General features: G+C 38.9%; 1 protein-coding gene across 4 annotated transcripts in view; it reads right to left on the reverse strand.

Moving 5' to 3' along the window:
* Positions 1 to 14,931, reverse strand: part of cadm2a (cell adhesion molecule 2a) — a 339,485-nt gene that overhangs the window by 45,213 nt on the left and 279,341 nt on the right. Inside the window, exon 1 of one of the 4 annotated variants that reach the window (XM_027150236.2) lies at positions 6,952 to 7,006. The exons of the other annotated variants lie outside the window; for them this stretch is intronic. Coding sequence (XP_027006037.1) covers positions 6,952 to 6,976 — 25 coding nt within the window. The 5' untranslated portion in view covers positions 6,977 to 7,006. Of the gene's footprint in view, positions 1 to 6,951; positions 7,007 to 14,931 lie in introns of those variants that run through there. 4 annotated transcript variants of the gene reach the window in all.

Below are 14,931 nucleotides of genomic sequence, written 5' to 3' on the forward strand. Positions count from 1 at the left end.
ATGTTCAGCATTGAAGGTCTGCTATGTCATGCTTAATGACTCATATGAAACCAGACACTCAGTGCTTTAAGAATTTGTAGTTTTCATATCACTGGTGGAATAGCTCTCTAGTGTACTCGTAAAAAATATATATATATATAAATGGTTAAACCATTTTCACCTGCACTGGTATCCCCTATCATCTCTTTCTGACATGCTTACACGTCACCCTTAGCTAGAAAGATTTAGATACAGACATCTTACTAGCTGCATTTAGCACTTTGCATGTTAAACTGGCTCCTAACCCAAGTGTCGTTTTTGCAGGCAGATATCCAAAGGCAAGAGTTAAATGTAACCTAAAAAAAAAAACATTTCCATGTCCTTTTGCTCCACAAGCAGCTCTGCTGTGTGAGCTAGTGTGGGATGCTGGGACTTGATTTTTCAGCTGTGCTTTATATCAAAGTAATAGAAGAGTAAAAATAAAAAACATTGCTCTATAAATGTCTTCCTTGACTGTTGTTTCTCTTATAAACATACTGCACACACACACACACACACACACACACACACACACACACACACACACACACACACACACACACACACACACACACACACACCATGCCCCATTTTTTTGTGGTAATTCCTTCCCTGGTTGATGAATATTCATAGGCAATATTAAATCAAAATCATTACAGCTTTGCTCACTCATGCTCTGCTTGCTTGAGAGAAGGTTTCAAGCAGTGAATATTATCAAAGCATTAACAAAAAAAAAATACATGACATTTTCCTCTAGATTATTCATAACTGTGTCTATCTGGCATTTAAGGAATATAGAATGGCATAAAATTCACTGCTGGGTTACAAATAAAATGTCATAAAGAAAAGCAAATAAAAGAGAAAGCATTCGGCATGGTCGAGCAAACTTAAACTTATCCCGTGAAAAGTACACCTGATCACGGTGATAAAGCACCTCTACTGAATCGCAGTGTGGCATGGTGAGGAAGTCAGCCATGAATTTCAACTCTTTCCCCTTAATAATGCCCTAACTACATTTCAGGAAAGGCATTTGCCTTGGGGAGAGAAAGTAATATTTCTCAACAGTGTGTTCTTCAATGGAGCAGGAGACGCGAGGCTCTCCTTTCCATAACTCTATGTTAATCCTAAACTATTATTACTTTAAGCTACAACGTGTTTGAAATGTTACAGTGTCGAGACAACACACTGTAAATAATAATAAGAAAGTAAAGCATCTCTCACTTTTTGTCCTTCAGAGATTGATGACAAGGGCTGAGACCTGCTATAAAATGGTGTCTTAACTTCTTGGGTTTAGCCTCAGGCCACTCTCTTTCCCCAGGCTGCAGCCTGCTTTATGGTTTCGGTGAAGCAGGGACGTCCTCGAGATGCTGTGAGATTTATGACAAGCCTGTGTTTTGGGGAATTTTGAAATACTCTCCTTTTTAAAACCGGTCATAAAATTAATATTACACTCTATATACTGTAATATCTGCTACAGTATGCCTTATAGGTAGCAGGAAAATTTGCTTTGCTATTGCAAAAAAAATCAGTCAGACCTTTTTACACTTTTTTTTTTTTTTCCCAAAAAAGTAAACTTTTCTTTCTCTGAAGGGAAAATAGTTAACAAATTTAGATTTTCCAAACTTTCAAGAATCATCTCCATCTCAAGTCAGGCACGACAAATTTCAAATGCATCAAAAGCTTAACTAATAGATTTGAGAGCAGGATTCAGAGCGCAACACCGAGCAGAACAGCATGATAGATACAGCTGAATAATAAATCTGCTGGCTGCTGGAGTTTCATATTCACAAGACTGCACTGTGATTACATTCGGACACCGGTCTGTCCTTTGGACAGTGGAACAGCAAGAAATATCCCTTAATATAGGCTGATAAATCTGTCTGATTTATCAAGTACAGGAGCTTACTAAGCTGTAGGGGTGGAGTAACCCCAAGATTCAATCAAACTTGTAATAAAATCTTATCGCATTTCAGAGAATTTCATGGAAACCATAAAATAACCATGAATAACAAAGCATAAAGCAATTCTGTCGAAACACCAGTATCAGATTTATTATATAGAGATAGTGCAGGTACTGTGAAGGACAGCAGTAAGGTTATTTGGTTTTCTTCATAATAAATATATAACTAGAGATGATTGTCAGTTTGCTGCAGATTTCTATAATCAGTAACAGCCTTTGTGGACTAACGATACAAGAGATAAGAGTGGTGCAGAGCAGAGTGGAACTGTGCTCTGGTAAACAGAACACTTTAGGCCACTTACACACACTAGTGATGGAGAAATGGCCTGCCACTCACAGTGCCTCGGCCCAACTGAGTGTAGGAGGAATTGTTTTTTAATAAGCCACGCAATACCGAGAACAGCAAGAAAGACAGGGGAGCGAGGCAGGACAGGTAGTGAGAGAACAGGAGAGACAGATTCACTACCACTGAATCACTGCCTGTGAGACGCATGTTGGCTTTAAATAATTCATACATTTCCACATAAACATATATCTAATGCACACTATAAATATCAAACCTTCTCTGCTGCAAGGGCCAATATTTCACACAAATAAAATCCATTATTCATAAACTATTGAACGGCAGAGCTTTTTTCTTTTCAGAGAACATGCACCGTAAAGTTTCCGTGTCATGCTAAAATATGATTCAACAAATCAACAACATATGATTTGGACATTTATATTCTTGCAAACCAATCCATAATTTCATGCAACTCCAGTTGTGTAAAGCGAATGCTGATTAAAAAAAAAAACAGAATGAGAATTTAAAATTCAAAAAGAGTAACAGGTTGTTGACAACAATTTCATTCTTCGGTACCTTATATTCATCTAGTCAACATAAGAAAAATGCATGAGAAATAGATGCAGGAAGAGTGCCAAGAACCCAGCAAAAGCATCAACACCGTCCCACAGCAGGTGTGTGCAGTGTCTCACCACTGCGTAGGCACCATGCATACACGATCATCCACATTTTACATATTAAACATGACGAGACAAAGAGAGTGTGTGTGTGTGTGTGTGTGTGTGTGTGTGTGTGTGTGTGTGTGTGTGTGTGTGTGTGTGTGTGTGTGTGTGAGAGAGAGTGAGTGTGTGTGTGTGTGTGTGTGTGTGTGTGTGTGTGTGTGTGTGTGTGTGTGTGTGTGTGTGTGTGTGTGTGTGTGTGTGTGTGAGAGAGAGAGAGAGAGAGAGAGAGAGAGAGAGAGAGAGAGAGAGAGAGAGAGAGAGAGAGAGAGAGAGACCAGAGCAAGAGAGCTGATAGATGAAGGTCTTATGGGTGATTAGAGAAGAAGTGGCCATAGATAAGTGTGAAATGAAGAGAGTCCTTCAAAGAGATAAAGGACAAAGAGAGAAAGAGAAAAGGCTTGTTGACTGGTCATGTTTTAATTGGGTCAGTGTAATGGTCAGGAGAGGTCAGACAGAGAATCTAGGTTAGCTGCATGAGTAACTCTTCTCGGTCTGCTCAAATATCCCACAATTCTCTGTTGTGTCAAAATCCTACAGTCTTACTATAAGCCACTGTAAGCACTCGCTGTGCACCTGACTGCTATATTGTTATGCAGTACATGTACATGTAGAGCTGAAAAAATAGAGTTAATCCCAAAAAACAAAGAAATTAACAAATGATGTACTACAGTGATTTTATGTTCGCATTAATAAAGGCAGATATGAAAAACGTTTTAAAATGCTTTTTTTTCTAATCTATATTGATGTTTTCAAATGTATATTTTCGTCCATACTGAACTGTCTTGCATCTTTAAAATGCTCACATCCCTATACTGCGAATGAGTAAAAACATGCTTTAGCCTGCTTCATGTCTGTCAGCCTTTTATTACTTTTCTGTCTTTTTGGCTTGATGTGATCTCGAAACAAACAATTGCATGCAAGCTGAAGGTTGTACAAAATGACATCAATCTCTAATAGCCCTATCAACCTAGATAGCAGGCACAACAATTGCAGGACAACTTTGTCCACCATCTTTGGACAACTCTCAGGACAACATTGTTCACCAGGTTACAAAAATGTCAAAAAATTCATCATTGTTTCTGAATACTTTCATTTTCTCACAAAGCATTGTTTTCGAGTATATCCTCTTTACAGAGTTTCTAAAAAGTTCTGTTTTCTCTAAATGTTTACAAAAGACCAAAATCTAGAAATCGATGGTTTTCTAATGAATCTGGATTAATGTGGACATAGCTGGAGTTGTATGTTATGTCACTGGTTTCCACTGTAACTGAGACTTGTTTAGTTGCAGTGAGCATGCTATACTGTAAATATACTCATATAATCATATGAACGTATCAAAAATAGACCTTTTATGGCATTTAGAGGCAGATACGCCCTTATCCAGAGCGACATACATTGTTATCTCCTTTTATATAAGCCTTGCTTATGGGCCCAGCCATGTAGCTTGGTGGTCAACCAACACATTAACCATTGAGCTACCATATGCCTTTAGTCATTAAAGATGAATTAATTATACCAAATGTGATTTGTGTATCCATGAGCGCAATAATCTCAACCTTTGCGCTATAGTGGATAAACATTATTCTTTAAAATCATATTCCTTCAGTTGGTATTCTGGTGGAATGTGAAGGTGGTCAAGAGTGATGCTGATGCCATGAGGCCATAGCATGTGATCTACATCATTTTTGTTCTCAGTAATCCATTCTGAGCTCTCGTGCCAGACATCTTTGAATGGAATCATCCTCTAAATAGACCACTCCCATCAGGATAATAATCATAGGCTGGAGGTAATCAGTTATAACTTTAGAAGGATATATTTCAGCGACTCTTCCCCATAACAGGACATGCTGAAAAAAAAACCTATACAGTAGGAGTAAGATGTCTCTCAGTGCAGAAAAGAACATCTGTTTTTCCCCTGGCATTTCCAAGGAATTTTGTCCAGATGAAGCGTTAGAAAAATCTTTATGAACAAATGCTCCTGCTTTAAGATGTAGAACTAAATTATAATAGGTTAGTAGAGGAATGTTCTTAGAAGACACCATGACGTACCTTTCAGATCAGATAAAATCTATACTTAAATCTGACCCTAGAGCAAGGACAATAATCCAGGCTCATGTATATTATTCTAAACACTATAGCTTTTTAATGCAAAAAAACAAAGGACAAAACAAGCGCTTTGGCATCTGCAGATTAAACTGACTGAATCAATAGGGAGCTGCAGGCACACTGTCACTTTCTGCTCTTCTTGTTTGTCTTTGTTTTCTCATGATATGGGACTTGCATTAAAAGTAGATGACTATTTCGGGCAAGCAAAATGTCACATTTCTCAATATTGCCAAACACTGGCTAACAACACCTCGTCAAAGCCTAACTTCTGTAATCTCACACTCTTGTAAGCTCTTTTAATGAAAACAGAACAGAAAAATAGTATTTTCCATCTCCTTCCTTTATTTATTTCTTTTTCTTAGCAACTAATTAAGATATAACCTTACACTGTAACCTAGGCTGAATGGTGATGTTCCAGACTACTACAGCATGACTAGGAATAAAACAGAGAAATGAAACCAACCGGATAAAAGGTGAACGAAGGGAGAAGTAAACAGACCTCCTAGTGTGTTCATCACTTATCCTCTTTAACACACACTTACACAGGCCATAAATAGTAAAAGATGATTTAATGATGACATTGGAGGATAATGTGTCATCTGGGGGAGGAGAGAAAAGTGGAATGGATTGGCTCAATAAGAGGCTGTCAAACACTGCTGACACACACACACACACATTATTGAAACTGATTCAAAGGTGACCATTTTTAGGGTGATGATTTCCTCTTTCCTCAAAGACCACCGGCTCGAGAAATGTTTGCTTCTCCGCACTATGAGAAATTGTCTTTCTAAAAAGGATACTCTGAATAACTACAGAGTTAAAATTTTATACTCGCATCAGCACGATAATTACAGTTCATCCGAGGTGGACTGTAAGGTGAGACTTTTTTCTTTAATTGTTAAACACAGTCCTTCTGCCCCCATGCTCGCCCACATTTAACATGGATCTCGATTCCCTTCCTGATGAGTGATAGAATAAGGACAAAAACATGATATTTAAAGGAGCTTCCAGTCAATTTCAGGCATTTTCACAAATGCAGCAGAGAGAAACATCAAAGCCGTTTTATATCCATCTGAGTATTCCTTACACCATGCATAAAAGTGAAGGGATGTTATTCCAAAAAGCTGCAAATTAAAACTCTTGTCGCAGCAAATGACTCTCAGGTTTAAGCTATTAAGCATAAGTCTTCTCTAAAGGCTTGCCTGCCTTCAGCCCTAGAACAAACAGTGGTGACAGAAGTAAGCCATAATCAATACCGTCTCAGACATAAGACTACGGATGAGGCTCATTCAATACCATTAACAAATAACCTGGCAACGAGAACCATTATGCACTGAAAACTAAAAATGGATAACCGAAATTGATAGCTGTACTAATGCCATATTTCCCTTCAGAGCCTCCCATGTCTCTCTAATTGCTTTAATATACAGAGAAGGTGTGCGGTCTGATCAGTCATGCTTATCAGAGGGTCAGCAGGGCTCTCCTTGTTCCCCAATAGAGCCAGATAAACCACAGATAAAAGAGCAAATAACTGGCACCATTTTATCCAAGGATTAATTAGAATTTACCGCACAAAAGCCATGTAAATCTGATACACAGCAACTGTGTAGGTCCTTAAGAAATGTGACCTTGGGTTACATTTTTGTACATTTCTAGTTATTAACCTAAACCACACTTCAGCATACTTTTGCCCATGCCCATATAAATTCCCTGCCATCTCATTAACCCCGGTAGAAGAATCCTTGTATATTAAGTGAGCAAGCGAGCAAGTGTTACAATGGCATGCAAGAAATGTAAACCTGCTGAATATGCAACAATTTGCTAAACTATAGATGATATATTTTGGGGAAGATGACATGTACCTGGGTTTATGTGCTGAGTTGTCATTACACCCTGTGATGTAGTAGTTTGACATAATTGGACCTTGTGGTGTAGTAGGTTGATATGTGATTGGACCCTCTGGTGTAGTAAAGTGGCATGTGATTGGACCCTCTGGTGTAGTAAAGTGGCATGTGATTGGACCCTCTGGTGTAGTAAAGTGGCATGTGATTGGACCCTCTGGTGTAGTAAAATGGCATGGGATTGAACCCTGTGATGTGTAGTACACTGTAGGTTGAGATCTGCTAGTCTTTGTGATGTAATAGGGTGACATGATTAGACACTGTGTTATGCTGGGCTGACGTGTTTGAACCCTGCTGTGTAGTATATTGAGATGCGATTGGACACTGTGGTATAATACTGTAGGTTGACATCTTATAGGATTTGTGATGTAGTATGGTGACGGATGAAATGTGGTTAAACAGTGCGGTTGACATGATTGGACTCTGGGTTTGTGATGTAGTATGATGACATAATTGAAATGTACAGTAGTTGGAAAGTTTAGTGCAGTAGGTTGAGATGTGATTGGACTGTGTAGTTTGGTGTAGTAGGGTGGAATGACAACTCTATGCCTTTAAAGGTTGGCATGTGATTAAATCTGTTATTTCAAAGCTTTGATGGGACCGGACTCTGCTGTAGCAGGTCTTCATGAGTTTGCATTTGGTGGTGTAGCAGGTCATCATGTGATTGGACTCTGGTGTAGTAGCTTGACATGTGATTGGTAGTGGAGTCATGAAATGTGATAAGACCATGTGGCTTAGTGAACCAAGATGTCAGCAGACTGTGTGGTTCTGTGGGCTGGGTGATATAAAGCCATACTGCATCTCAGTGGGAGATCAACAGTGTCAACCTGTGGGCCTTTACACCACATATGGGCTTCTGTTCCTCACATAAGACTCAGATATAGTCCACAGCGACTTTTGTAATCATATTTCTAAAATCAAAAAAGTCAACATACTATGCATTATGACACAAATATTACGTCTAACTTTTTGACATTTTAAAGGTGATCTCTATTAGAACAGGATACATCTTACACTGATCTCTTTATTCCTTTCTCTTTTTAGCTCCAAAAAAAAAAAATAATGCACAAAATAATGTTCTTACTTCTCCCATGACAGTAAACAAAACATTCACTATCTTTTTTTGTGTTTATGATTTATTTTGATGTGAGGGTCCATATGCCGATCCCAGAAGCCCAGACCAAAACCGGAAGAAAATAATAATAAAAAGAATAAACAGTGAGAAAAACTGTTTAGCGTTCCATATCAAATTTCAGTGCACAGGAAGCTGAGACATTAATAACAAAATAGATGATGATTTTTTTGTTAATGATTAAAGTGAGAATAAAAAAAAAAATCAGTTAAGACTGATTAGAGGATTTAGTTGAGAAACAGACCTCTTACTGGTAGGAGTAAATGCAGGAGTAGCATCTCAGATGGATGCGATTTAATTAAACTAGAGTGACACTGAGCAAATCTTATGACCTCATAAAAATCACAAACCCACACGAAGATAATGAATGCAGCCCATATAATTCCCCCATATTGTTTATTTGAACAATTAGAAGCTGCTATGATTCATACACCATTATTTTAAACTTAGTCGGTGGGAGTTGCTTTAATATCTAATAAATTGGCCAGCAGAGAGAATAAAGACTAGCGGGCTGTGTTTATGCCTGGTTTGTTGTTCAGTCTATGTTTCCAGTGATACCAACGTGGGTGGATTTGTTCCCACTCTAATTTAACACTGTAATATCACAGGGGGACAGTTTCATTTGCCTTTTAGGGGATTGGCACCGACTCCAACCTGCTAAGTCAGCTCATCTGAACTAAAGAAGTGGGAGGATTGTAATATACATGCATATAAAACCTGGAAAAGAGGGTTGATAGCTTTTTTGTTCTGGGTCTGATCTTGGTAAAAGGTTGTTTTTTTCCATTACAAAATGTATAGAGCGGTCCGGTTCTTTATTAGAAAATCCATCATTTGCCTCAGGGAGTTATTGGATGCTTCTCAGCAGTTGATCAAACAGTACACATAGACATATAGAACTTGCAACGCAATAACAGGGGCCTTGGGTTACAGATTTCAAAAGCTTCTCACACACTGACAACTGCATTTGTAGTGATGGATGTTGAGAAAGGTTACAGACATCTTCTCAAGGCTAATTAGTTTCCCATCTAAGACACATGTCTTTAGTTGGGAAATTAGAAGACGGAAAGGGCTAATACTGTGTTTGTGTTGCCTTTAAAGTGGTGATTTACACATTGTAATGATGCTATTTTCTACATCAACATATTCGACGAAAGCATGTATTTTAATGCTTGTAAAAAGTGACTTTAAGAGCACCTTTATATATAGCAACAGCAGACAACAGTGAGTAGTGTTAGCTACAGTAAGAGGCTAATGTTAGTGATATCTCTAATGGTGATAATCACTTTCTTAAAAATCCGATTAATAGGTTTACTCTTATACATATAAATACCGTGTCTGTATATTAACTGGTCTAAAGCTAATTCATTCCTTCATTTTCTACCGCTTATCCGAACTACCTCGGGTCACGGGGAGCCTGTGCCTATCTCAGGCGTCATCGGGCATCAAGGCAGGATACACCCTGGACGGAGTGCCAACCCATCGCAGGGCACACACACACTCTCATTCACTCACGCAATCACACACTACGGACAATTTTCCAGAGATGCCAATCAACCTACCATGCATGTCTTTGGACCGGGGAGGAAACCGGAGTACCCAGTGGAAACCCCAGAGGCACGGGGAGAACATGCAAACTCCACACACACAAGGCAGTGGTGGGAATCGAACCCCCAACCCTGGAGGTGTGAGGCGAACGTGCTATCTACTAAGCCACCATGCCCCCCTAAAGCTAATTCATCTATAAACCAATTTGGCTATTGACATGTTAAAAATTGAGGGAATGTTTTTGGTGGCTTTTACTGGTTGTACGCAGGGAACTGCTAGTTGCAACTTCGCCTTGAACGCAGCATAATTATGCATTGTGAGTAGCCGTATTGGACTAATTTTATGAGTTCAGTGACACTCTTTTTGACTTCTAGTTCTTTTCCATCTGCTCAAATGCATCTCCTCTGTCACTCCCTCCCTCCCTCCACTTTCTATTACTGCCTGAATGTTGGGCTCAAAAGTGGAGCAGCAAAAGAGGAACACAATGAAGCGAGAGCCTGGGAGCCTCAGTGGGACTTGCTCAAATGTTCACTGGCAAGATAAAAGCAGTTATTGTAGGGCCGCCAAAAGCAAAAAAGTAAGCCAGAATCTAATGAAGAGAACAGGAAAGACAACATAATATACTAGCAAGGCAGGTCTGCTGAAAAATAGTGAAAGAGAAAGAAAGCCGAGGTTGGGAACACTAATGTGCACTAAAGCCAGGTAGATCTTGTTGAACAGTTGGGATGCAGAGGAACTTAAGTGCAGGTTGTGCCAGTCTTTGCTTTTACATTACATTAAAACTCACCAACATCACCCAGTCCTGAAGGATGAACAGATCTCTGTACGAGTTTGTGACAGTGGGGAATATTCCTATTTTGCTGTTTGCATCTTTCTGTCTCTTCTGGATAGGTGTTCAATAAGACTGACAGCTATGACTAAATTCACTTAAAAAAGCTCCTCATTTTTTCTTCCTTTAAGTATTTGAACTAAACTTAATTATAGCATGAAAATCCATTTGAAGACTCTTATCTTACTTGCTAAAGATAACTATATTGGTCAAGTTAATACAATATCTGGTCTAACACCTGAGTCAAAACATTGAAACCTATATAAACTGTATAGACCATGGCCCATATTCATATAATATCTCTTAGTGAGGGAGCACGGTGGCTTAGTGGTTAGCACGTTCGCCTCACACCTCCAGGGGTGGGGGTTCAATTCCCACCTCCGCCTTGTGTGTGTGTGGAGTTTGCATGCTCTCCCCGTGCCTCGGGGGTTTCCTACAGGTACTCTGGTTTCCTCCCCCGGTCCAAAGACATGCATTGTAGGTTGATTGGCATCTCTGAAAATTGCCCGTAGTGTGTGTGTGTGTGAATGAGAGTGTGTGTGCCCTGCGATGGGTTGGTATCCTGCCTTGATGCCCGATGACGCCTGAGATAGGCACAGGCTCCCCATGACCCGAGAAGTTCGGATAAGCGGTAGAAAATGAATGAATGAATGAATTAATAAATTCTTTGAAATGTGGCTGTTTCCTCATTAAAAATTTAAAGAGAGGATCCTAGTATAGTAAGTAATAATAAGAAGCTACAGATTATATTGTGTTAGAGATAACATCTCCAAAACACAGCCAAAATGCCATATCGGCAGATACAATGATATAATTTGAAATACATTTCTGCGATGTGTCGGAGACGGTTACATTTATTACGTTTGTAATAGGTTTGGCTTAGTGGCTTAGTGGTTAGCACATTCACCTCACACCTCCAGGGTTGGGGGTTCGATTCCCGCCTCCGCCTTGTGTGTGTGGAGTTTGCATGTTCACCTCGGGGGTTTCCTTCGGGTACTCCGATTTCTTTCCCCGATGCAAAGACATGCATGGTAGGTTGATTGGCATCTCTGAAAAAAATTGTCCGTAGTGTGTGATTGCGTGAGTGAATGAGAGTGTGTGTGTGCCCTGCGATGGGTTGGCACTCCGTCCAGGGTGTATCCTGCCTTGATGCCCGACGACGCCTGAGACGACGCCAGCACAGGCTCCCCGTGACCCGAGGGAGTTCGGATAAGCGGTAGAAAATAAATGAATGAACGAAGGAATACAGGCCCTGGTGTTATACAGGTGTCATAAAGACCAAAGTCAAGGTATAGGGATTTATGTTATGTTGTGTAACACTTGATAACTGACTGTATACCTCAGTGTGCATAACAGTGATATCGTCATTGGATGCTTAAGTTATGTTACAATGCATCAAATCTATTTGTAATTCCTTGGTTTGCTTTTGCTTTCTTTCTTTATTTGTCTTAAATTATGCCATGTTTTAGTTTGTGCTTAAATAAAATTGCAGTAAAAGTTAACAGACGTTTGTTATTAATTCCACATTCCAGGTCTACCATTTCCTTAACTTCAACTATATCTATACAGCTAAGATTGGTTAAGATGGCAAGGGAAGGAGAAGCTTTATGTGTGCTGCATCTAAACACTACAAGTAAACTGGGAGCTGAATTCTACTTCAGTTTTTCCCATCAAGCCCTCACTAAATCCCTAACAGCCAGAAGCAACCACTCTCTCTGCAATCTTGTTAGCTAACAGGTCATTCATTTAGCTGAGATGTGAACGCAGAGACAGACACAAGGAACAGCTACAGTAAAGCACACACACTTATCCACACATAAGAACGTGCAAGACTCATTAATAATACACCATTACATATTGTAAATGAACTGATTTGTTGGTCTAGTGAGCACAGGAAACGCACAGCAGAGTAATTCATAAGCGAAACATTGGCAGGATATTACACACACACACACACACACACACACACACACACACACACACACACACACACACACACACACACACACACACAAACATATTGCGCAGAAGAATCCACGGGTATTGACATCCTTTTATCAGGAACATTTAAGCAGCAGAGGGCAGCAACTTTGCAGAGAAATATAAAGCTGGCTATTAAATGCTGAATTAAAGAGTCAGTCTGTTTTCACGTTGTGTTGTGTTTGGGTGTGTAGGAGAGAGACAGAAAGTGAGAGAAAATCAAGTGTGAAAAGGGATGGTTTGGTGTTATGACAGAAGGCTCGACAGGATGGACGAGAAAAAGTGCAATAAGTGAAATAAATGGCATCCTCATGAACACGTATTTGTAATAAACGTGATGAACAGATGCAGAAGAGTCAGAAATGACTTTGAAAATGCTGACTAATTTGGCTAAGAACACATCATTACACTCCTACGCAGAGAAAAAAATGGCAGACAGAGACAGAAAGAGGGAGAATAGAATAAAAGCAAAACAATAAACAAAACCAACGGAGAGCAAGCCAGCTCGTCTGCATTGTAATTATGGGAGATGTAATTATGAGCGATGGTGGAGGCAGCCAGGCTCTGGGCTGAATGGAGCAGCTGGAGAAGTCATGTGGTGTTACCCTGCCTGCACTCACTGGGGGCCAGACTGTTTACATGCTACAGCAGGGACACACACACACGCACACACACAGACATGAAGTCTGTATGTATTTCAACAAGGTGTTTAAAATATACAGTTCTAATTTATACAGTTTTCTAATCTGTACTTTTGTACAAATTTTTTTTTTATATTTTCAAAATACCTCAAAGACAGCACAGTCTGTTTGCTATCAATGAGCTAAGCCCTCCCTCTTTTTGCCATCCACATTAGTCACATCTGCAGATGCCATGGACTCTGTTTTACCGCAACCTACAAGCATGCCCTGGACTCAGCAATCACCTGGACTTGTTTGTTCCCATTTACTGTCCTTTGCATTGTGTTCACCTGTGTTTAATTAGTATGTTCTGTGTTTTTTTTTTATTTACCAAAACTACCTTCCTGCTCTTGGCTTTTCCATTCTTTTTGACTAGTGTATTTCCGGCTGTTTACTACATTTTTGCCTATCCTAACATCATCTTGGAATATTCACTATTGCTAATCTCGTGAGCTGTTCCTACTGTACAGTAGTGTCGTGAGCTGTTGCTACTGTACAGTAGTGTCGTGAGCTGTTCCTAATTGTGTTCCTGTAGCTGTTTCTATTTTGTAAACTGTAACTAATTCGGTGAGCGGCTTCTATGTTATGGATCGGTCCGTATTTTGTGAACTGTTTCTTATTTTGCCAACTTTTTCTAAGTTTGTGAACTGTTCCTTATGTTGCACACTGTTCCTAATTTTGTGAGCTGCTTCTATTTTATGAAGTGTTCCTTATTTTTTTGAGCTGCTTCTATTTTGTGAACTGTCCCTAATTTTGTGAACTGTTCATTATTTTATAAGCTGTTCCTTATTTTTGTGAACTGTCCCTAATTTTGTGAACTGTTCATTATTTTATAAGCTGTTCCTTATTTTGTGAACTGTCCCTGATTTTGTGAACTGTTCATTATTTTATAAGCTGTTCCTTATTTTGTGAACTGTCCCTGATTTTGTGAACTGTTCATTATTTTATAAGCTGTTCCTTATTTTTGTGAACTGTCCCAAATTTTGTGAACTGTTCATTATTTTATAAGCTGTTCCTTATTTTTGTGAACTGTCCCTAATTTTGTGAACTGTTCATTATTTTATAAGCTGTTCCTTATTTTTGTGAACTGTCCCAAATTTTGTGAACTGTTCGTTATTTTATAAGCTGTTCCTTATTTTTGTGAACTGTCCCTAATTTTGTGAACTGTTCGTTATTTTATAAGCCGTTCCTTATTTTTGTGAACTGTCCCTAATTTTGTGAACTGTTCATTATTTTATAAGCTGTTCCTTATTTTTGTGAACTGTCCCAAATTTTGTGAACTGTTCGTTATTTTATAAGCTGTTCCTTATTTTTGTGAACTGTCCCAAATTTTGTGAACTGTTCATTATTTTATAAGCTGTTCCTTATTTTTGTGAACTGTCCCTAATTTTGTGAACTGTTCATTATTTTATAAGCTGTTCCTTATTTTTGTGAACTGTCCCAAATTTTGTGAACTGTTCGTTATTTTATAAGCTGTTCCTTATTTTTGTGAACTGTCCCTAATTTTGTGAACTGTTCGTTATTTTATAAGCTGTTCCTTATTTTTGTGAACTGTCCCTGATTTTGTGAACCTTTCTTGATAAAGTGACCTGCACTTTGTTTATTTATTAATTAATTACTTTGTTTGTTTGTGAATTTGTCTGCTTGCTCGCCTTATGTTAACCATGAACAATAACACCTTTTTGAGCAATTTTTCTTAACCCTCCTTTGCTGTCACTGTTATTCACATAATTCCATATATTCTAAATATAGCAAATATTTTATATAGCGAAATA

Source organism: Tachysurus fulvidraco, chromosome 20 (genome assembly GCF_022655615.1).
Source record: "Tachysurus fulvidraco isolate hzauxx_2018 chromosome 20, HZAU_PFXX_2.0, whole genome shotgun sequence".
NCBI lineage: Eukaryota > Metazoa > Chordata > Actinopteri > Siluriformes > Bagridae > Tachysurus > Tachysurus fulvidraco.